The sequence below is a fragment of the Phyllopteryx taeniolatus genome, chromosome 2, assembly GCF_024500385.1.
Source record: "Phyllopteryx taeniolatus isolate TA_2022b chromosome 2, UOR_Ptae_1.2, whole genome shotgun sequence".
NCBI classification, from domain to species: Eukaryota; Metazoa; Chordata; class Actinopteri; order Syngnathiformes; family Syngnathidae; genus Phyllopteryx; species Phyllopteryx taeniolatus.
The window spans coordinates 37,764,383-37,788,549 of record NC_084503.1 but is presented as its reverse complement, the minus strand read 5'-3'; the positions used below and the strand labels follow the sequence as shown (position 1 = coordinate 37,788,549).

Sequence of the window (24,167 nt, the reverse complement as noted above, 5' to 3'; positions counted from 1 at the left end):
AGCCAGTTGAGACGTGCCATTCTTAAAATAAAAATTGATTCTATATTAAAACAATAATACAGCCACATTTTCCTCGGGATTGTATGTATTTTTCCAAATGTTATGTGAGCTTAAAAAAAGAATTTCATAAGTGCATGTCTATCACACCACTGATGTCTTTATAAACCTCAGGTCTCAGGTCTGGTGTCAATACTTAAATACAATACTAACAATCAATATCTTTGCACAATAACATGATGATACTGTATAACAAAACAGGTATAGTTTATTGAAAATATGATTTTAATAAAAAATATAAAAATGACATACAAAAGGGCATGATGATAGTAAAACCTATATCTAATATGCCACTCTGCATCTAAATCACAGTAACTGCAGAAATGTAGTCAGTCAAGAAAATTCCTATTTTACATTCAATGCGCAGCATCTTCACATCAATTCATGAATTTCTTCACTCAGTAAATAAAACTTGTGTGTGTGTGTGTGTATGTGTGTGTCTGTTCACATGAGACAAAACAAAAAACAAAAAAAATACACAGAGGAGGCGCTGCAGGAGTGTTTTGATGTCACTGACTGGTTTTTATGTTTTTAAAGATTACATTATTATTTAAAAGGAATATTGTATGAATTATTACTATTATTTGTGTTTTATGTTTTATCTTTGGTTTCATTAATGTATAGCATGTTCTTAAGTGCTCTATGAATGAAGTTAAAAAAAATAAAGTTAATAGCACTTGCATTTGATCTCATATGATTGTAAATGTGTATCTATGCTATGGTCAGTGAGTGCCAGTTTAAATGTACTTTTTTTTTTTTTTTTTAAATCCTACTCAAGTCCAGTGGAATAATGAGGAGGAGGGTTGGCGTGTTAAGTTTCCACTTCCCTTTTTGTATATAATACAAAAAGCAACACGCTACAAAATTATGGACATTTTAACATTATGAAGAAGCTCAGAGTCTGAGAATATGACCCAAACAAAGAATGTTCCTAACAAGTTGCATATGCACTCTGGTACATCTTCAGGCTGTGATGGGCACGTTGTCCCTGTAGCAGGCGGACCTCTGTGGACCACTGTAGCTGCACAGGTCCTGGTAGATGTTGGCCATCTGCTCTGCTGAGACGTCATCGCAAAGCTCCATGTTGGCGCAGTAAGGCTGCGAGCGGTGTAAATTCACCGCATCTAGCAGCTGTTGACACTTCAGCACCGTGATCTGCCACAGAAGGGGCACAGGGGGTCATCAAATTTGAGGAAAGTTGAAAAAGAAAAGCTTGTCCATTATTTCTTCTCACCTGCACGATTATCAGCTTGTTCTTGGCAGTGCCAAGATCATGAAGCTCCTCTCCAAAACACAAAGTCACAGTTGGCTCAGGAGCTGGAAGGTGACCTTCCTGGTGCAGCTGCAGTGCTACAACAGGACAAAGTAAAACTGGTTAGAATCTCTTCTCACGCTATTTTTTGTAAGCTTATGAACAAGGCCCCACCGTGAAGGAATTTCCCAGTGTCAAAAATCTTCACCACAGCATCCCTCTCCAGTTTACAAGGCACCGGGCTATAATGTGAGCCTATGTCGGCCAGTCCGCTCCAAAAGACTCTGCTCTGGCACAGCCTCTTGATGAAAATGCCCTCCTGATTAGCCCGCAGCAGAAGTCCTCGCTCCAAGTGGCCCAGGAGCTTGTGGGTCACGTGGCGCTGCCGTTCAAACTCGATGAGTTCAGCCGAGGGGAAGTAAACGCTCTGCATGCTGTCCGAGCAGTAGGGGGCGCCGCGTCCCAGGTGCTGCTGGGCCGGGGAGATGCGACAGCCTTCGGGATGAGTCACCAGTGTGTTGTTCATCAGCTTGCCTCCGTAGTAGAAGAAGATCATCATTTGGGAGAAAGCTGCAGGATACAGAATATGCCAGATTTTATTAATCAAGAGGAATAAAACTGCACCTCCTATATCAATATCAAGGGCACTCATATATTTTAATGAGAAAATAACATTTTATATACAGTGGCCATAGAGTGGCCTTTTATTGTGGTCAGCCTAATGCACACCTGTGCAGTAATCATGCTGTCTAATCGGCATCTTGATATGTCACACTTCTGAGGTGGCTGGATTATCTCAGCAAAAGAGAAGTGCTCGCTAACACAGATTTCGACAGATTTGTAAACAGTATTTGAGAGAAATAGGCCTGTTGTGTGCATAAAAAATGTCTTAGATCTCTGAGTTCAGCTCATGAAAAAGTAAAGCAAAAACAAGTGTTGCCTTTACATTTTTGTTCAACATAGATAATTTACCAGCAATGTAGGATAATGTTCACTCAGTTTGTTTTTTTTAACAGAAACGTTAGTGCCACCAACAAACCAACCAAGTCATGCAAATGGCACGAGAGTACTGCTGATTTCATAACCACCCTCGATTTTTTGTTTATTTTTATAGATAGAAGCCACGCTCATTATTCCAGTTTGACTCAGTTCACAATTGTTGTTATTGAGGCTTTTCTGGCATTTACTTTCAGGTTTCTGACAGGCTGAATGGTTTTATGGCTGAGGGTTATGGCATTTGCTTATATTCATATATACTGTATATATTCAACAATAAATGTCTTCGAGATCATTTGATATTGAAAATAAGGCATCGGAAGTGCACATGTAGCAAAGTTACACATGCGACAAAAATGCTATGTCACTTCTGCTAACAATCTAGGATCCTACCCAACAAAGTTTTAGTCTCTCAGTTGAGATGTATCATATGATCAACATATTTTCTTTATACCAATTACTACTTCCCTATTAGCCAGGGCTTTGCCGCCATCTTGTGGCATTATATATATATATGAAGTGAATTGTTGAATTCGTGAATAGTGAACCGTGACTAGATGGGGGTTTACTGTAGTATTTTCTAGGGCCTGTGCCAGTCATTGACCCTTAGGATCATCATCACCCCCCCCCCCCCCCCCACCACCACCCCACCCCCCCACCCCTCACCTTATGGGCAAGTTTTTTAATCGGCATTGGTAGAAATTCAAAAAAAGTTTTAATACCATGAAAATTCATTTGTGGACACAAAATAATTACCTGAGCTGAGAGTGCCAGACGGTAACGGGTCCTGATGCAGTGAGAAGGCTGTAAATTTAAGGGAAAAAAATAATTAATGCCACGGACACACTCCAATGACTTCTTACCACTTTGCCTCATCATCAGAAATATTTATACAACAACAACTTAATCATCTTAGTCAGCAAAATTTAACAGGATGTTAGTCAATTCTTCCATTGGAGAGTTTGACTGATCATCGTGCAAACAACAGAAAAGCTTCAGTGTCACAAATACATTTTGTGGTATATTGTCTGGTTTTTCGTACCACTGGCACTAGTCTGAGGCCAATACTCGGGACTGGCCTGGATCCTGCAGCCTTCTTCCTGCATAAACAGAAGAATAAAATGTCAACAAAGTAGTACCAAGACAACAACAATGACAAGAATGAGCTTTACCTCTTTAATGAGCCCCTCTATGTCTGTAGGACTGCAGTCCATGTCAGTCATATCACCAGAGCTGCTGGCAGCTGCCACCGGCATCATGGAGCTTCTTCCCTCTGTGGAACAACAATGGAAGAGAACATAAAGACTCCACTACAGTATAGACCATTTTCAGATCATGATTCATGATGATGTCATGAAGAACATTTAAATGCTATCGTGTAGCAGGAATTACTTTATTACCATTATTGACAACATCCATTATTTAAACGTAAAAGATGACGAAAATGGGAGATTTGAACATAATGATCCCAAAATCACAAGCTCACGTTTCTGCTCGTCCTCGGGTACGATTCGATAGACTTTATAAGGCTCCGAGATATCCAGCTGAGACCTTTCTGTCACCTCCTCAAAGTCAGGACTTTTATTGAGCGCACAACGCAGCCTGGTCTTCCAAGTTGCTGGCTCTGCCTTGTCGCCTTCCTTGAATTTGCCTTTAAATACGGCCCATGCCTAGGGTAGAGAGATAGCCATACATTAACAACAGATTTTGTACTATTTTATATTTTTTAATATAGAATGCTCTCAATATTGTATGTGAAGTTAAATAAGGTAATAATATCCCGCCATCCATTATTTTCTGCACCGCTTATCCCAGGATCAAGGGCAAGCTGGACCCTAACTTTGGGTGAGAGGTGGGGTACACCCTGGACTGGTCGCCAACCAAACACAGGGCACATATAGAAAAACAACCATTCACAATGACATTTACACCTATGGACAATTTAGTCTTCAATTACCCAAGAAATAATACTACTTATGGTACTTTAACTACCAGAATTACTACTGCCACTAAAAATAATAATATCCATCCATCCATACCGCGTATCATCACGCCAGCGAAGGAGCTGGAGCCTATCCCAGCTGACTTTGGGCGAGAGGCGGTGTACACCCTGGACTGGTCGCCAGCAAATAATAAAACATGATTATTATCATTATTATTTAAAAAGGGGCAAAGTTACAGTAAAACCATATGAGCAAATGAATATCAACACATATAATAATAATAATAATAATAATAATATAATGTTAACACAAAATGACCTATTTTGAAGCAATGCTTAATCCACCAGTCTTCAAATTGAATGTTCCAATTTCCAACCTTAAAAATCGATGCGTCTACTTCTTGGTTGTAATCCTGTTTCCCTGCGTGTTTCCATGGAATTCGGAACATGATTCGGTTCCCATCCTCCCACAGGAGCCCAGAGTACTGTCCACTCTGGATCTGCTCAATCAGCCACTGCTTCAGTCTACGACCACCCGAGTTTGACATCGTGTTTGCGTCACCTAAACCAAAAAGTACTTTATTTAGAAAGTAAGATTGCATTTACAAATTAAAATGATTTAGATAGTAAGTCTAATGAGAGGCTATAAATGCCTCCAAAATCGAAAGTAAAATCACTTACAATGAGATGTTGATGAGTTGTGAGATGTTAATAAATGATCGCTCCCCACGCGTCGCTCTCAGGTTTATTGTTGTGAATGGTCGTGACAATTGGTGACGTCGCCGGACGCTGGCCAATCAACGCGGCTCAAGTCACAACAGGCCCCGCCTCCAATGGCAGTGTAGTTCTTTTAAGTGTGGGCATTTACAAGAAACGGCCTGACATAACTTGCTGCCCACGTCAAAAACATTCAGTCGCAAGTAACCTTGTGGCATGGGGATTTTTTTTTTTGTGGACCCCTCCTTTACCCGCTCCGCTCTGAGAATACTATATATTTGAACGCAATATCATCTATCCAAATTCAGTCATGGAGCTGACTTCCTGGTGATTTTCCACCTGGCTAAGATGTGACAATGGTCTAATAATGCCGCTCATTCTTTTTATTCATAATAAACTGTGTCGAGAGAACCTAAACTGGTCTAGAAAAGTAAATGAAAGTGTTACAGAAGTAGAAGTAGACAATCCAAACTTCACGACAAGTTTTCCCCTTCAAAGTAATCCCTCTGAAGTTGAACACACATTACCCAGCTTTCTCTGTCACACCTTGATGCATTCGTGGAAGGATTCTTCTGGAATCCTCCGGAGCTCTGTCACCACTGCCATCTTGATGTCATCCACATCAAAACTGTCCCCATGAGATTAGGAAAGAGGGATAAAAATCACACACAGCCACATCAAGTGAGGGGGGCGGTTGCTCCAGTACGGCGATGCTCTTCTCTGGCCAGGAACTGTCAGGTGCTCAGAGCATTGCGAGCAGGTGCGTTGTCATGCCACAACTCTTGTGACAGGACCTTTGCAGACATGCCGATTGATCATCTGGCCCACATTGAAGGGGAAAACTCAATAGTCCGTAGTTTGGGTTTGAAATACACTGGCATCTATACGTCATATAATAATGTAGATATATGATTGGTAGTAGTAGTATTAATAATGTCAAACAAGTACTGTTCAATTTTAATCCACACAGTAATATTTTCAATCATTTTAACAGTGATTGCAGTTTATTATAAAACACAAATACAGAAATGTGCAATTAAAACACTTGAACACTGTACCAATAAACTCACAAGGCAAACAACAATCTACAACCACTAAAGAGATAAATCAGAGCTTCATTATAAAAACAGAAAGATGGTAGTGTTTGGACTTCACGAGATCCTTCAATAAAACGGAACATTGTACTGTTAACATAGCCTTGCATGAATAACGTGTTCATTTTCGACCTTCAGTATTACCTCCAATTTCTTTGAGGATAGATTCATTGACACAAAACCAGTAAAGCAGTCGTCTACCAAAACATGTGGGACATCCAAGTAATCTGAGGCAAATCACAAATCTTTAAGGCTGCTGAGCATATTGCAACAGGTCGAGAGGTTCACATGGAAGCACAAGTGATGTAATCATGGCTAAGGTGCTGAGGCTTTCAGAATAAGGCATCTGAGCACTGACGGGCTCAGTGAAGGAAACAAGGAGGTACTAGGAGTGATGTACGCATAGCCCGATCAGAATCAACCCATTTACCAGAGAGGTTAGCATGATGTATAAATTAAGTATTTGGCGGGTTGATTTGGTGCCGGGCCTCGTGTTTCAGTTGCTGCCTTCAGGATGAGCCGGGTTGGATGGAAGAGCGCACACGTCCTGATTTATCCAGCGCTCATCTCCAGCTCGTCTCTGGTTCTCCTGTTGCACCGTGTACTGGGTCAGCAGGGCGCCCACCTGCTCCTGGTCATTAAACGGACTGCCTTGGAAACTGGACTGCAGCCACGCGCGGTACTGTGGGTAGATCGGAGTAAATAAAATCATGTTCGGCTCAACACCACTGTTATTTAATACTGTGATAATTGATTAGACTCAGAAGTCATAGGTTTATTTCATTGGCCTAATACCGTAATTGCCCAAGTCATTTTTAAAGTTTTTTTGAAGGGAGGAACTCATTCAACAAAAAAAAATGTTTCATTTGCCTAGATTCAACCTTTGTGGACTACCATGTACTGGATAACTATGAACCTACACATACGAAGAAAAAACAATTTTCACCAAGCACATTGCTATTATTTTTTTTTTGTGATATTGTGACAGTAAATTGAAAATAACTAATGATTTAGTGCTAAGCCTTAACCATTTTGCTTCAAGATCATAAATATTGGAAAAAAGCGGTACAGTCTAAATCAAGAATAAAAGAACTAAATGGTCCATCAGCTGTGTTTAATCTTAAATGTAGCACACGCAGTAATGCTACCGCCGCAATTTGATCACACGTCATTAGAGGTATTGCCGTATACACAAATTGTTTTGAAGTTTTAGAAAACAGTACAGTGGTTGACGTGTTAACCTTGTACGACAGTTAAGAATTTCACTTCCTCAAACACTACACATCCATTACAAACCATCACACGGTGAGTTTTTGATTTTACTTTTTATTTACAGCAGTTAACTTGTCTTACCACGTCTATGACAATTAATTATGTTAATATGTTCATTAAAAACATTGATTGCACAGTAATTAAAGATTTGATGATAGCAACTGTTTGACAGATTAAAATTTCATTGTTTTCCTTGGAAAAATAGTTTACAAATTCTAACAAATTGGAGGCTTACATCAAAGGGTTCAACCATTAAGTTTCCATCATAGTGGACCGAAAGTAAAAATGTGTTCGCTTCTTGGTATATATAAAACTAGGGACAAAGGTCGGGATCAGCCACTCTATAGTTGGCTTATTGGCGCAAGTGATTTACAGAGGCTTTATTTCAAGTTTCCATATCAAGAACCTTTGTTATTGTGGCTTTTATTACATATAGCGGCCGACGTTATTTATCCTGATAAAAGTAGGAGTTAACAGGAAGAATCCATCTTATCTTATGGATATCCTAAAATACAATTGAGTTTATTTTCAATGTACTAAATGCACTTTAACCTTCATCTAGTTTCACATATAGTGAAATGATAAACGACACAGACAAATGTAACAATAATGAGACCCAATACAAGAACTGCATCAATAGAGTATAAAGTATAATTTACTTTGTTTCATATTGCGGTTTTGTTCTTCTGAGAGATGTTTCTAATATTTTGGTTACATAAGAGTGTGATACTATTACAAACAGCTCTCATAATGATGTAGTGCAGTTCTACACCATTGCAAACAACAACCACAATAATAAACATACAGTACTGTATTCACTTCTACTTGTGGCTGGTGACGTAGTGTATTTCCAGTACGCTGGTCTTTTCTTAGACAGGGGGTAAGCCATTTTGATGCACCGTTCAGGAATGTGGGTACTTCCCCCCCCCCAATCACAAAATATGATGGCATTTTTTTAATCTAAGGGAGCGCTTATCAAACATTTAGTAGCATAGAAGGCCTAACTGTTCATTAAAAAACGAGAGCTATTTTATTCCCAGGTTTATTCAACATTATTGTAAGCTAATGTAACATTATGCAGTCTGAACATTAACACTATGCTATTAGGAAGACAAAAAAACTGTACTTAATGATTCAATTAAAATGTATTGCACATAAAAGTTAAATATAACTGAACTGTACTTAGCCAGTGATTCTTTCAAGTACCACTAGAAGGAGCCCATGTACCACACTTTGAGAACCACTGGTCTAATGAATACACACTACACTACAAAATGTAAACCACATTTCCATTGCGGTTATCACTATCACAGAACTAACACACAAAAAAGCCATTTCCCCTCAAATCCTCAAAATCAATGCCTGCACATGTTGCAAAATGCTGACAGTGATCCACAACACGTGACGAGCAGTACCGAGCTAATGCAATCCCAGCAACCCCCCCTGCGGTTCCCGTTCTCTGCGCAGTGGGCTTGGTCAGTACTGCTGGCAGCACACGTTGCATCTGAACGTGCAAGGCAACATTAAAATCAATTCAAACCAGAGTCTATCTTTCATACACCTGCAGAAACCCTCTACTGTTTTTTTTTGTCTTTATAAAAGTATAATTATTGAATGTCAGTACATTGTACAGATGTACTTAAAGAAGTTGTCAGTGGTAAACTCGTGTGTGTATATATATACACCTCTGAGACTTGCGTTGTCTGGTACTCCTGCAGCTGCTCCTGGAAGCCGCAGTTAGGTCCAACAAAGGAGCGAACCGCCTTGACTGCGGTGAGACACTCCTCCCAGCTGTAGTGCGTGACAGTCATCAGGTAGGCCACCACCATGGTAGTGCTGCGCGACACACCTGCAAGGCTGTACGGCAGGCACACAGTTCAGTGTCTGACCAGTCACACACAACATTAGGTACACTTGCATCAAATGAGATCCCATACAAGAGCTATATCATGAATTTGGCCGTTCTGACTAATTCCTTTAATTTATGTTTATTACGGCAGTGGAGATTGCAGTGGCGTATAACTACATTGCATCAGGCTTTTCTGACTCACTCAATACGACACATTATTATATTTATAACGGCCACCTTGTTTTTGTATTTGATCTCATTTGATTGTGCAAGTGGTCGTAATGTCAGTTTATGCTTCGATGAAGGAGCAAATATGACTGATCGCCTACCAGTGAACAAGACACGCTCCACCATTCAGGCGACATTCGTGGATGAAGCAGATGCATTCCTTAAAATGTTGCAACCTGTGAAATATAAATCAAGACTTGAAAGGCATACGATTAAGTTCAGAACATAAAACTGCTTCTATTTCACATCAAATCAGGAAGCAACCTTCAATTTACAGGTAGCATTTTCTAACATACAATATTGTAAAGCTAAAAATAGATGACATTATAGGAATTGAGAAATAGCATCTTGAATTGAAACTACAAGGATGAGGCCCATACTTGTTTTGGGGTTGCAGAATTGGGATATGATACTGGCCTAATACATGAATGACTCGAATAGAATTCAATTCTTAATCATGAATACGGCAGTTTTAATAAATGAATGCGCCAACTTGGATCTAGAAATGCTGCTCCAACAGATACTGTGTGGTAGACCAGAGCGCAGACATCAGACAAGGGAAGTAATTGTCATTTGTTCTCTTCTACGTGCGAAAAGAAAACATCAGGTCTCTGGCTTAATTAATTCTGAACTATGTGAACAAAAATGAAGCAAAGTTTCAAACGATACGGAAAAATAATGAATGTAACAGAAGGCACACAGACAAAAGTTGTGGATGACTGACTCCTCCTTGCAGACAGTTAGGAAACACTGATAGCGTTTCACATAATCAAGAAGTAGAAGGCTGATATAGCAGACTCCCGGGACCAGCTGCTGGTTACTCAACAGCAGACAAAGTAACAGTCGCCGGCTAAAATAGACTCACTCGAGCAGCACTTCTTCCTGAGACCCAAAGTCCACTTCAGAACTTGTCTCCTCAGCAATTTGTTCTGTCTTCCCAGCACTGAGGCTTCCGCTCATCTTGTTAAATATGCAGAAATTCACCTTGTGACAGAGTATTTAGGTTTAAACTAGCTGAATCTGATGAAAAGCGCCAAAAAAGCTTTAGCTCTCACGATACTGCTGAATTTAAATATCAAGGCAAAGGCAGTCACATCAATGCAATGTCTTTATAATTATTACGTTTTTTGTTTTGTTTTTGTTTTTTTACTGTGTAATGAATTATGATTTTTTTTTTTTTTTTTTTATTCCGTTAGAGCGCAAACTGAACAATTTTTAATCTCAAGCAAGGGATAATGCAGCACAATATTCATTCATTCACTCATTTTCCATACGCTTATCCTCACTAGGGTCGTGGGTGTGCTGGAGCCTATCCCAGCCGACTTTGGGTGAGAGGCAGGGTACGCCCTGGACTGGTCGCCAGCCAATCGCAGGGCACATAGAAACAAACAACCCTTCGCACTCACATATATGAACGATAGATAGGACCTTATGCAATGGGAGGGCCCCCATGCTGGCGACGAGCGCGGTGGGGCGGCAGTTGGCCTCGCCACTCGCATCAGTCAGAGTGGAGATTGTGACAGAGTGGGGATCATTAAAGCGCTGGGTGGTCAAAGGCAACAGCCAGATGTCACTGAGATTTCCTTCCTGTGCTGCCTGAGGGAAGGTGCCTGATTGCAACACTGGAGGTCAGACCTCTCCAGGCCATTCCACAACATCCATCCAACCAACAAAGCCCCATTTCTTATCTACTTACAGTCAATCGCTGAAGCATAAAAAGTTTCAGTACCTTTCAGGAAATTCTAATTAAAACCCAAACTGTCCACCCACTCATCCAACTTTTAGAGTGCTTGTCCTCATTAGGGTGAGCTGGAGTCTAGCTCGGCTGACTGAGCCAATCACAGGGCACATATAAACAATCATTGTCACCTATGGCCAAAACACAAACGTTTCGTATGCAGTATGGGCAAATGTATTAGGGTGCCTGGTCTTTACAGCTACAGATAATACACTCTTGCAAAGAGAGGAAAATAAATGGAGTTGGTCCTTCCTTTGCATTTTCTGCTCTTTTGGCATGCAGGACTTTCCACAAATTGTTGGTGTCTATGGGATTTAAATTTTTTTTCCTCATTATTCGTGCATTCGTTCGAATCACCGCTTATCCGACGCAATTCCGACATGCAGTTAGCTAGCTAGCTATGCCTACATCCCGAAAATGCATCTTTCCTTCAGACAGTCTGTGGCATGGCCGCTTTAGAGCACCTCGTTGTCAGCCGTGAGAAGGCAGAAGAGCCACTGAAATATATCAAAAGTCTGACGTGACAGCCTTGCCTGTCTTTAAATCCGGTGACTCAACTTCTCTGAATAACTACCGACCTATAAGCATTCTTCCGGCCATTTCCAAAGTTGCAGAAAAATGGGTGTCAGAGCAGATTGTCCATTATTTAATCAGCAGCTCCCCCTCTCTCCACGCCATGCAGTTTGGTTTCAGATCCAAGCATTCCACTGAAATAGCTACATGCCTCTTCATTGAGAAAATAAAATCTTCTCTCGACAAGGGTGGAGTTGTAGGGGCGGTGTTCTTGGACCTCAGGAAAGCTTTTGATACAGTAAATCACTCTGTTCTTCTTACCAAGCTCTCAAAATTTAACTTCTCTCGCAAAGCTGTGAGCTGGATTGAATCATATCTGCATGACCGAACACAATCTGTATCAGTTAACAACTGCAGATCAGAGTCTCTTAGGCTAACATCTGGAGTCCCTCAGGGATCAATATTGGGCCCCCTTTTATTTAGTCTTTATATCAACGATTTGCCCACTGTTTGCTCTGAAGCAGAGTGCGTAATGTATGCAGACGACACAGTTTTCTTTGTTCATGGTCGCTCCAGAGATACTGTTGCTGCTAAACTCACTAATACAATGTCCTGTGTCACAACTTGGTTGCAGGAGTGCTGTCTACAGCTAAACGTTTCTAAAACTGTAGGCATGTATTTCACTAAAACAAATAGAGTATCACCTGACCCCGACATACTTGTTAATGGAGAAAAAATGCAAATTGTCAGCCAATACAAATATCTTGGGTTAATAATAGATTCACAGCTTTCCTTTAAAGCCCATATTGACAAATTGTGTAAAAATATCAAATTAAACCTCGCAAATTTTCGTGCAATTCGGAATGAAATGTCAACTGAAGCTGCAAAAATGTACCTGCATTCAATGATTCTTAGTCACTTTAACTATTGCATAACCAGTTGGTCCCAGGCTGGTCAGAATGCAAAAAAAACATTGGAAGTTTTGTACAAACAAGTAATTAAAGTGATGGATAAAAAACCAAGGCACTATCATCACTGTGCAATTTTAAAAAATACAGTCTTTTAAACTGGGACCGTCTTCACATATTTGCAGATTTAAATTTGATTTATAAAGTACTGCATGATTTGGCCCCAGCTCCTCTGGCTGAGTTCATCAGCCAGAGAAACAGCTCTGAGCGTGTCACTCGAGGCTCTGTCAGAGGTGACTGTCTCATTCCTCTGCGCAGGAGCACTTTCAGTAAGTCAGCCTGGTCAGTGAGGAGCGCTGGTGAGTGGAACTCAGTACCTAAGGAGGTTAAACTGCTTACAACATACAAGGCCTTCACAAAAAAACTGAAAATGTGGCTAGTTAACACCTATAGCTGCCAACACTAAAAGACAAGTATGTTATGTTGTCTTTTTGTTATGATCAAAAAAATTATGGTTTTATTCTCTCTTAATAGTATAGTTTGATTATGTATCCTGTATTATATTGTCTTGTAGATGTATTTTACTGCTTTTTTACATCATGGCCAGGGGACTACAGATGAAAACTAGCCTTCTGGCTAATTCTGGCTTTTTTAACCATGTGTACTTCATGTGTTTTATGAAATTGCATTGTCCCCTTTCAAAAAATAAACTGAAACTGATTTGCGGGTGGACAGGGGATCCACTGTATTTTCATGGCACAAACATACAAGTTATGTGTTGGCATAAGAATGATGCTTGATGAAGTAGCATCCATTTTTTGCAGAAGCAAGCATACTAAGCAACAAAGTCAAAATTATTGTAATAGAGTTCCCTTAAGATTTTTTTTATTTCATGCAAGATTTTTTTTGTTCAGTTTCCTTATTAGTATTTGTTGCTGTTGATATATTTATTTGTTTTATCATTCTATATTTTCTCAAGAATATAGATGGTCGACTCCAGTGTATTTTTCATTAATCCGTCAACCACCACAGTGCTGCAAGAATCAAACCCTGCCTCAAAAACTGCCAAGTAGGTGGTCACCTCAGGTCACGAAAGCCAGCTTTTTCTGTACCGTGAAATGTGTCAAAAATGTGATCGGCCCTTGTGGAAGGCGCTTAGCGCCTGTGCTGCATGTCTGGTCCAAAATGAGTCAAGCTAGAGTTGCATGAACAGAAGCTACATGGAGATTAATATAAACACTGTGACTCATGGGACTGCTGCAAGGGTGGAGGGCCAGCTCATGATGCTTTCAACACCACTAAGATGACACACGGAATTACCCCATCGAGCACTTTCTGCAATGTTCATAAAGAAATAGAAAAAAAAATAGACCATATGTCGTTAGCAACATTACTGAATTAGAGAAGGACTACTACTCCCACACCAATAAATGATCAGATTAGGCTAACTATTAGAAACATTTGTTGACAAAAAATAATAATAAAACCTTTTTGAGTGATTCATACATCTTTCAAATGTCAGGGTAATCTTAACTATGAGGAAAATGTCAGAAGGTTGAAGGCTGCCTATGTGTGCATTTTATACTCACAGATTCTGGCTGGAAGCATCCGCTGCGTGAATACAAAGGTAGGTCTTGTCCTGCAAAACATACATGAATAACTATGCAATTAATCAGAGCAATTATTGTGACACGCAGAAGAGGTTACTATAAAACAAATAGCGCCTGTTGTTGTCTCGGATGCGTGTTCCTCGTCATGTGACAACGTAACAGTTATTCCATCCATCCATCCATTTTCTGAGCCGCTTCTCACTAGGGTCGCGGGCGTGCTGGAGCCTATCCCAGCTATCATCGGGCAGGCGGGGTACACCCTGAACTGGTTGCCAGCCAATTGCAGGACACATACAAACAAACAATCATTCGCACTCACATTCACACCTACGGGCAATTTAGCGTCTCCAATTCATGCATGTTTATGGGATGTGGGAGGAAACCGGAGTGGCCGGAGAAAACCCACCCAGGCACGGAGAGAACATGCAAACTCCACACAGGCGTGTGGATTGAACCCCGGTCCTCAGAACTGTGAGGCTGACACTCTAAACAGTCAACCACCGTGCCGCGTAACAGTTATTATCAGGGTTCAACGTGATGAACCTTTGTAATAGACAAAGGACGCTGCAAGAGATCCCAACATAGGCCAGTAGTGTTGCCTACTTCAGTTTTGATGAATTTATGTTGTTGTTGTTTTTTTGTTTTTGTCAAAGGGTTGAGGGACTGGTGAAACAGTACCTAACTTTCTCATAGGGTGAAATAAATATCAGAAATGCATCAGGAAAGGCTGCCAGGTTGGTGTTGCACATGAGAATCTGTTCTCAATGGCCTTATCTGGACAAATAAAGGTTAGATAAAAATGAATTTAAAAAATAAATCAGGTCTGTGTATGGTGGGATACATTGTGGCTGGCTAGCATTTCAAGTTTATTAAGTACACCCACCAACCACTTTAGTAGTTACACCTGTACAACCTAATGAAACACGGTACAAAAGCTGTAAACAGAATTTTGCCTTTACAAAGATAACCAAAATATTAGAAGCAGCTCTCAGTATGATGCAGTACAGTTCCACATCACTAACTAAAACATATCTGACAGTCAGTGTCAATCAAAATGGAACAAATGTATTTGTAAAAGAAACTTAGAGGCATCTAATAATGGGATGACTGTCTTATATGAATGTATAATTCATCTTCACAAAATATAATAATTTCAATATATTTATGGTCCACTTACACAACCATCATTACCCTTGCATCAACTACAGCTCATCACTGTCCCCTGCTGGCTAACAAGACACATGACATGATTAAAAACTGAAGGAAACGGCCCATTGGAACAGTGGTGGTTCTCAAAACCTTTTACACAAAGTACCACCTAAAAAAAAAATACGAAATCACGACCAATAAAACAGAGTAGTGCAGAAGGCAAACGTGTTCATCAAAAACTACAGAGGTTTTATCCCTAAAAAGTCTATTTAATAATGTTGTAATATAATGCAGCTTGAACATGAACACTGCATTTAATATTAGTATATTAAACAAATTGTACTTAATGATTCAATTACAATGTACTGCACATTAAAGTTAAATAAAAAAAAAAACCTAATTTAATGTTTAATAACAAACTGTTATAATTTTTTTTTTTATTGAATTAAGTACAATTAAACTGTACTGGGGAAGTGATTCTTTCGCAGACCACTAGAGGGTGCCAGTGTACAACTCATGGTAGCCGTAACACACTTGACAATCACTGCATCAGAAGACGCGATATGAATGCATTTGGTTCATAGTGTTTGGGAGTTTGCAGTAGGTCTGCTGCACTTACCTCAAATACAGGTCTGGCGTTGTTATACACAGAGAGGATGTGGGTGATGCCATTCTGTGACAGGCTTTGTCGGTTTTCTGCATCTGGGTCAAGGACAAAGGGGGAAAGAGCTCAATTACTGTTAATGAATTTGAAAGCTGTGAGGCAACGCTGGCCAACCGTGAGGTGCAGTTAAGTCACTTGCTTGTGCTCACGTCATTTGCACAGTGGCTAAAGTTGGAGCATTTAAATGCCATCTTAAGTGGCTGATACAGTGAGCAGCACGCTGATATCAATTAAATGTGAGAAAAAAAGTAAAGAACAAGCACAACACTTACATTTAAAAACACTTCACGCTATTATTAACTCAAGTCACCTAAATTTAAAAGGAAACTATTCATACTGAATCGCCATGTGCAAATTCCTGGAATATTTCAAGTTTGAAACTTTCCATGGTAATTAATGTGAATAAACAGGAATAAACCAGGAATTTACAAAATTGAAGGTTGGTTCTTAATAGGGAACTCTGGTGTAGTTGGAAAAAATATCTTTTAGCATGATCCTGACCAAAACAACCACATTTAATGCACATACAGTGGTACACCTTGACTTTGAGTTACAAGACTTCGCTTGGTTGATTGTTTGCGCTTTTCTTAGTACTCAAAGATGCTTTACATTGAGGAAAACAACAACACACAACGTCTATGTTTCCAGAGAGGGAGGTTAGTTGGGTTAGGCTACATTGAAGGGTAGTGGCAGGTCTGATGTTAAATGGGAGTGCGTTCCGCAGTGTCGAGGCAGCGACGGAGAAAGCCTGGTCCAGGTCTTACTGGCAAAGAGGTTGGCACGAGCGAGCTTCATATACAAAGTGTGGGGGAAAAAAGAGAGCAATTAATTAAGGTATTGTAATGCTCTCGCATGTGGGCAGGGAGAGATACCTATTTTGCATGGATGCCTGCTGATGACAAAAGAAAATGTTTACATTTATTTGCTTTAAGATGACGCCGCTCCATTAAATTACCCTCAATCCCAGTTAATTCCCATAATTCTCATGCAAAGTTTCAAATTTTGAATATTTCCAAAACTTACCCATCTTAAATTACCATGGAAATTTACCAGTAATTTTCCACCCCTTTAAAAAATCAAATAGGACATTTTTTAAATATATATACTGTATACCAAATACAATATTTTTCCTCCAAACAAAATTAAATAAGTAAACAAGCAGTCAATATTATACTCCCCAAAAGGGCAGGACAAAACAGAACAGTCCATTTTTGATCAATTCAATGCCCTGAGAATAAAATGACCTGGATGAATGAGAATATTCACAGACATCCCCAAAAGGAAGAAGAAAAGAAAGGCCACAATATGGCTCAGATTTGCGTTGCTGCTTCTTACTTTGTTTTCAGCAGAAACCACTTTTGATTGGACAACAAAGTCTACATTAAATCTAATCTAATCTAAATCTTGGAACAGAGAAAAAATGTGATTAAATGTCAAAAAACGTGCAACAATAAAAGAATGAATGAATCCTAATAAGTTCATTAGTATAAAGTTAACACTATTTACATTTGTCTTACTTAGAGGGAGTAAGTGTGCAGTACAGTAATAAAAGGACAAATAAAGGAGGTGTTGCAATAATTGACAAGTATGACTTTCTTACCTCTTATATTCCCAAGGTAAAGGCCGTCAACAACCTGTGAAGCACAAGTCACAGACATGTTGTACTACTCCTCTTATAGTCTCTACATGAGAGTCAGGCTTCAAAAGATTCTTCTAAAAAGGAACAAATGTCTCGAGCTGAGCCTGATTGGATTTGAGGCTTAAAGCTTAAGAACCAAGCACGGGAAGGGCAACATTCACACAGGACATACAAGGCCTGCAGCACTGAAGCATTCAAGCGTCATCCCGACGAAGTGATTAGAGGCAGACACAGTGTGTTACTTTGGCTCTGATACAGTGGGTCCTCAAAATTTTTACATCAAGTACCACCTCAAAAAATACTAAGTGCCAACATAATGACCAACTTTAAAATACAGTAGCACAGCAGGGCCACGGTGTTCATTAAAACAACATTACTACTAAACAGTATATTAAATATTGTAAGCGACTAACATTATATAACATTTCAACATGAGGAATACGACATTGAATATGAGGGAATTTGAGGGACACTTTACCTGAATTCTGCACCTGTTTTAGTCCGTTGTGAACCTTTTATTCATTATATGCTTTAACGTAATGTAATGAATTATGTCACATTGTACAGTTTGTTATCTATGTATTGTAAAGCCCTCAGATGTGGCCACGGAAGACATTGACACAGATTCACTTCAGTCACTTTATTACCATTAGTAATAACATTCATGCAAGAGCTGCTATCGGCTACAGCTCACGTCCAGGCACTCCACACACAGACTCCCTGACTTGAGCCAATGTTCAGTTTTACACTCTGGTGTTCTTTGCTGAAGTCACACCCACCAGTAAACAGGACAGCCCTCAATGGCCCACTCTCAGAGCCAAAGTTGTTACAGTATCAGGATGGAGCTCTGCTGCACCAAAGGTGGGGATGATATTTCAAGCATATGTTTCTGACAATTGATTTGGCATCGGGGTCAGTACTTTGGTGTCCTCATCAGAATCAATCAGTCATCATGAAAATGTAGCAGAATAATCTTTCTGTGAGGTTTAATTTAGAGTGGCCAAACATTTGCACGCATACCAGTACAATGAATAGTCTCTTGTATTTATATTTGCTTTTATTATGCTTTGTTTTACTCTGCTGTCTGCAGCCAGGTCAGCATTACGAGTGAGAATCTGTTCTCAATTGTTTTCCCTGGAGAAATAAAGGTAAAAAAACAAACAAAAAAAACATTGACACTGATGCAGGTTGGGGGCACACCCCAAACCACATATGGGCATCATTCTTTTGGAATGCAGAAAAGGAGAGTCTTTAGGCTACCTGGCCGAGAGGCCATTGTCTGTCCACATGAGTCGTCAGGTGGAAACTCCTTCATTAATATTCCACAAAGTTGTAAAGTAGTAGTGGTGTTGCCTCACGGGCCAAGGAGGCTGTGTTAGTTGTTGGAGACAGAATTATAGACCCTCTTTGAAATGGACGAAAAGACGGCCTTGTAAGTGGGAAATAGATGAAATCTAAACCAAGTCACACTTATTTTGACCTACGTTATGCATATAACAGTAGAAAAAAATTTATTCTGATGGCATGGGAACTTCAACAAATGAACTGTACAGGATTGAAAAAAAAAATGCTATTGACACGAATTGGAGCTAAATTGGCAGGTACACATGCTAAGCAAAAGCGAAGGTACCCGATGTCAAATTTACTGATTTGATCCCCATTTTAGTCACCATTCAAAGGTCAGAGGTTAGGTGAAGGATACAGCATGTGGATTATATCCTGCTGAATCAGGATTTCAAAATTGAGTGAAAGCAAAGTTCATTTGTTTCAGCATATTCCAAACACTGTGTCAGTAGGTTGTTTCATTGTTTCGAATGAACTGCATCAATTGAAACATACTGCAATAGTTTGTTTTATCGAATTGTTATCACACCGTTGAAATATCAGGCAATCCTGCACACGTTGATTTTGCTCAGAATCTTATATTGCTCAGTATAACTAGGCAACTAGTCGTACTTGCTTATCCCTACAGTAAAAATTCGAATGGAAACTGTTGATGACTTGACTTCCCACAAGTAGTTTGTAAAATGCAACGTTAATGCATATAAAAGCGAAGATATCACAGTACTTAGCATGTATTCCAGCAAGTCAACATCCACCTCGAACGTAAACTACCCAAAACCGACGTTATTTTCAACATGTAACGGAAGACCATTTTAACACTTCGCCCACAACACCAGCACATGAAACACACCTTTAACCTACCTTATTCATTCCGTTGCCCATGGTGGCTTGGTCCTTGTATATAATAGAAATATATCTATTCAAGCCGTTGAGTCTTGTCGCGCGCAGTTCCAATTCCAACATGTATTGTCGTCTTCCGGATTGTTTGGACGTGAAACAACTAGTCCATCCGGTAAGTGACGTCATAGCAAACGGACAACTGGTCGTTATTAAAAAAGTTATTTAAAAAAAACCGCGTTTATCGAGTAATCGCTGTATGAAAAACTGAAACTTTATTATTATTAGTGGATTGATTGTGGTGGATGTTATTTTGCATTATAATAAGGTTGTGGCAAATACAGCAGTCAAATGTGTACTGAGCAGTGTTAAGAAAGTTCCAAAAATGACCCAGTTCACTTCATAGTTCGTAATTCTACATTTTTAACTCAGTTTACCATTCCAAAAATGAACTAGTTTATAGTTTTGTTTTCTTCTCAATATGTTCCTAACCGGCTATTAAAATACTCTTTTAAAATATTGGCATTTCATTTTCCCGTTGTTGCCACCCATTCACTCCACACTAGTAGCCAGCTGAAGCTGTCACCCTACAATCTCAAAGGAAAAACATGGTCTTGGTCTTTTTTAAAATGCCAAATTTAAACAAAAACAGGTGTTTTGTCCTTAAATGTGCAAACAAAATCACACAACACAGTATGACAGGAATAATGATGATTGATGAAAGGGCATTGATAACTTTGCATTACTTGCAGCTCTGGCTGACTATATTAACAACATATTTCTTTCTCTTCATATAGTCATCCATTTTCTGTACCACTTATCCTCACTAGGGTCACGGGCGTGCTGGAGCCTATCCCAGTTATCTTCGGGCGAGAGGTGGCATACACCCTGAACTGGTCGCCAGCCAATCGCGGGGCACATATAAACAAACAACCATTTGCAATCATATTCACACCTATGGGAAATTAAGAGTCGCCAATTAAGCTACCCTGTATGTTTTGGGGATATGGGAGGAAACCAGAGTACCCAGAGAAAATCCACTTAAGCACGGGGAGAACATGTAAAGGCCACACAGGCGAGGTCGGAGTTGAACCCGGGTCCTCAGCATTTATTTGCCGACACTTACAAGGCCGTCCTATTCGCCGACATCAGGCTCGTATATGGTCTTCAGACAGGTTGGTCCTGGAAGTCCCCAACAAAACCTGGCACTCTTAAATAAAAATTCACTTTCGTTCAAAAGACGTTTTCTTTCACGCCAGACTGAGCGCATTCTCAATGACATTCATCACACAGAAATGAACTAAGTTCAGTTCATGTTCGCACAAAATATAAACTAATTCATGAACTTTCGCTCATTGAACTCTTTCAGGTACAGCACTGGTGCTGAGTTTTAAAATTGTATGTATTCAAAATTGGCACACACGTATTTGCATTCATACTCTTAAGTTCTACTTTTTTTCCTGACATTTTCAGACAGTCACAAAGTGGGTTCACATTCTTTTACATTTATTTTCTTTCTGTAATATACAATGAACTTAAGAGGAAGAGATCTTCCACAATGATCACACTGAGGTAAAGTGGATGGCTGATCAATACAGAATCGCAGGGATTATTGGATCTTTAAATTGGACTGCTTTTTATTTTCAGATGTGTGACATGGTCCGCTTGTTACTTTTACTTCTTCCACTGCTTATTTTCGTAGTCCCAGTGTGATGAGAAGCCCTCAACGGGGTTAATTCTCATGTCCAGCATCCTCTGCAGCTCTTTCTCTTTATACTCATGCTCAAACGTGTAAGGAACTGGTCCATACACTGAAAAGATGCAAAAAGGGGGTCATAAAAAATTATGTAATTACTAATTTGTGTATTTTTTTCATGGAATCTATATACATTCATAGAATTATAGTAAGAAAATTTACCAAACTCACCATACTTCCTCTGCCAGAACACCACCAGACCAGTGAAGCCAAAAAAGAAAAACACCCCCCCAAGCACAGTCTTCCACTCAGATGATCCCTGGTTCATCTCAGCAAAGCTCTGCTTAAAGCTGATGCGATACACTGAAATGGGATCAGAGGAGCACACATTGAATGAAATGTTAATATGTATAAATGCAATATCTGTCTCCAAATGTGTCAGTTCCCGAAATAAATAGTCAAGCAAAATCTTACATGCTATTTTCTCCTCATTGGAGAGTGTGGCCCATGAGCCTTTCTCCTTCTCCTTGAGCGACTGCTGCTCTGCACTCAGGTTCTGCACGTAGCTGATGTCTGGAAGAGGGTTCTCCCGCCTGTCAAAGTAGGCAGGGAGAGTGTAGCTCTCCACCTTGGCGACACCTGTCGGGATCAACACACAGACTCATTAAATACAATAGCAGTTTAATAAATGTATACAAAATGAATATTACCTCATTGCCATTTTATGACATGCTAAATTCTGCATGACTGGGATATACCACAATCAAGGTGTCGATATACAGAGAAGTGTCCATAAGGAGAGGCATTTATCACCACAAATGTATTTTAGAATGTTATAGTTTGTAATCATAATTTTTACACTCCAGGGTAGCCCTTCATTACTAACTTTGCTGTCAATATCATGAAGTAAACCCAGCCTAAAGGTTTTCTGCACACACTTCACTAACTTTTGTTCACCAAGACCTTGCCAGTGGGGCACTCTCTCTTCATTCTCTAGTTTTTAGTCAATGTTAAACTTTTTTTTAACAGATTTGGCCCAGTAATGCTCCATGCCAAATACAGAACCACTGTATCCTTAAACTCCTCCAAAGGAAACGTCGATTTAACTTGCATTTTTTTTCAAGTGGAGAGACCAAACAAAACAAAACAAAAACATGGCAATTAAGGCGCAATGTTTATTGGCGAGGATGCCACTATTGGATCCAAAACAGTATAATGTATAGCATGTAAATAAGTTCCTGGGAATGCATCACCAAAATGGTCAAATGACTTAAGTCAAATATAAAATGTCAACAGAAATAGAATCTCACATTAGATTTGTTATTCAACAAGTCACAGATATAAAGTTAGCCTAACAGCATTAGCATTATTGTTCAAGTCATTTTTAACTTACTGTCACTGTATCAATAAATACCAAAATGCTTGTTAAAAAAAAGTTTTTTTCTTTGTGCCTATGAAGATCCCCAGTCATCCAGGTCAGAGTAACCTCCAAAGGTTGAATTGAGAGGTGAATGGACTCTTATTGTTAGTTGAATCAGTTGTGTTTATTTTTCGTTGTTTTCGGAAAATCTTCAAAAATGACTTGGGCAACTATGCCATCAAGCTAACGACAAATGAAACAAGTAACATTCACCATGACTGCCGCGTAAGCAGAGAGATGTGGAAATGGCACGTTTGCCAACAAGACTCAGGGCTCTGGTTGCCAGCATTCTGCAGAATAAGGGAAAAAAATATATATACATCATTCAAACGCCACAGTTATATATAAACATCTCTGGAATTTGTTGACAAAGCGTGTGTAAAGGCCAGACACTTAAAAGGCATTAAGGTAGGTGCATTTGCAATCTAATGTAATCATTACATGGCCTGGGGGGGAGACAAAGCAATGCACTTGAGCGACACTTTCAATATGATGAACTGTGATTACAAACAAAGAAAATACGATTCAAACTTAATTCAATACATTGTTGCAAATTTCAAATGAAATGGGCCGTCCGTGTTATTTACAAAAAAAATAAAATGACAATTGTATCCTCTTGTTGAATTTCCTGGATATTCTAAAGTTTATATAAAGCAACTCAGCAACATTTACGTAAACTTTTTTTTTTTTTGAGGGGGGGTTAGTAAAACGAATCCAAGCCTGATGTCTATCATTGAGGTCTTCGCCGTGCTTCATGGCTAACGTTAGCATTAGCCGCAGACGCAAGGTCAAAGCGCCCCGGCTTCATTCAATAACACCAGCCTTACTTTCGATGGTGCAGTACAACCCAATATAATATTCGCGACTCGGTTCGCTCGTGGAAAATCGCGTTCGCGTGAGGCAGCGCAACAGTCAAGACACGAAACACAGGAATTCTACTCGTTGACTGAATTGTCTGCTACATGCTAACGACAGCTAGCTCCGATGGGCTTGGACAAAGTCACCCGAGTGCTGTTGACTAATTCGGTCACAGGTGGCGACAACAGCAGGATTAGTGCGTCGACTTTGAGAATGCACATTAATTACAAGAAACGTCTTGAAATACAACCGTGAACAAGCCACAAATAAGAAAGGTGTTGTTAAGGCGCTTACTGTATTTTGCTTGCTGCCGTCCACCGATAGTCTCAAAGGAAGTGCATTCGACCGGAAGTACTTACTTGGCCATAAAGTACTTTGCTATTT

At 39.7% G+C, this 24,167-nt stretch overlaps 3 protein-coding genes across 3 annotated transcripts; all 3 read right to left on the bottom strand.

Annotated features, from left to right (window-relative positions):
- Positions 1-247: 247 nt before the first annotated feature.
- irf8 (interferon regulatory factor 8) lies at positions 248-5,067 on the bottom strand. Its single transcript, XM_061766083.1, has 9 exons — positions 4,929-5,067; positions 4,625-4,809; positions 3,792-3,975; positions 3,478-3,578; positions 3,348-3,405; positions 3,062-3,109; positions 1,484-1,879; positions 1,292-1,407; positions 248-1,212 (listed from the first exon to the last, which is right to left on the bottom strand). The coding sequence occupies exons 2-9, from the start codon at positions 4,793-4,795 to the stop codon at positions 1,021-1,023; spliced, it is 1,266 nt and encodes a 421-aa protein (XP_061622067.1). The 5' UTR covers positions 4,796-4,809; positions 4,929-5,067; the 3' UTR covers positions 248-1,020.
- Positions 5,068-5,891: 824 nt separating this feature from the next.
- dusp22a (dual specificity phosphatase 22a) lies at positions 5,892-19,986 on the bottom strand. The gene is made up of 7 exons (XM_061766080.1): positions 19,834-19,986; positions 17,590-17,623; positions 15,945-16,027; positions 14,156-14,205; positions 9,509-9,583; positions 9,016-9,187; positions 5,892-6,740 (listed from the first exon to the last, which is right to left on the bottom strand). The coding sequence occupies exons 1-7, from the start codon at positions 19,933-19,935 to the stop codon at positions 6,555-6,557; spliced, it is 702 nt and encodes a 233-aa protein (XP_061622064.1). The 5' UTR covers positions 19,936-19,986; the 3' UTR covers positions 5,892-6,554.
- A 1,312-nt stretch (positions 19,987-21,298) lies between these two features.
- Positions 21,299-24,157, bottom strand: LOC133474394 (cytochrome c oxidase subunit 4 isoform 1, mitochondrial). The gene is made up of 5 exons (XM_061766082.1): positions 24,078-24,157; positions 23,139-23,215; positions 21,980-22,144; positions 21,737-21,868; positions 21,299-21,620 (listed from the first exon to the last, which is right to left on the bottom strand). The coding sequence occupies exons 2-5, from the start codon at positions 23,212-23,214 to the stop codon at positions 21,484-21,486; spliced, it is 510 nt and encodes a 169-aa protein (XP_061622066.1). The 5' UTR covers position 23,215; positions 24,078-24,157; the 3' UTR covers positions 21,299-21,483.
- Positions 24,158-24,167: the final 10 nt, after the last annotated feature.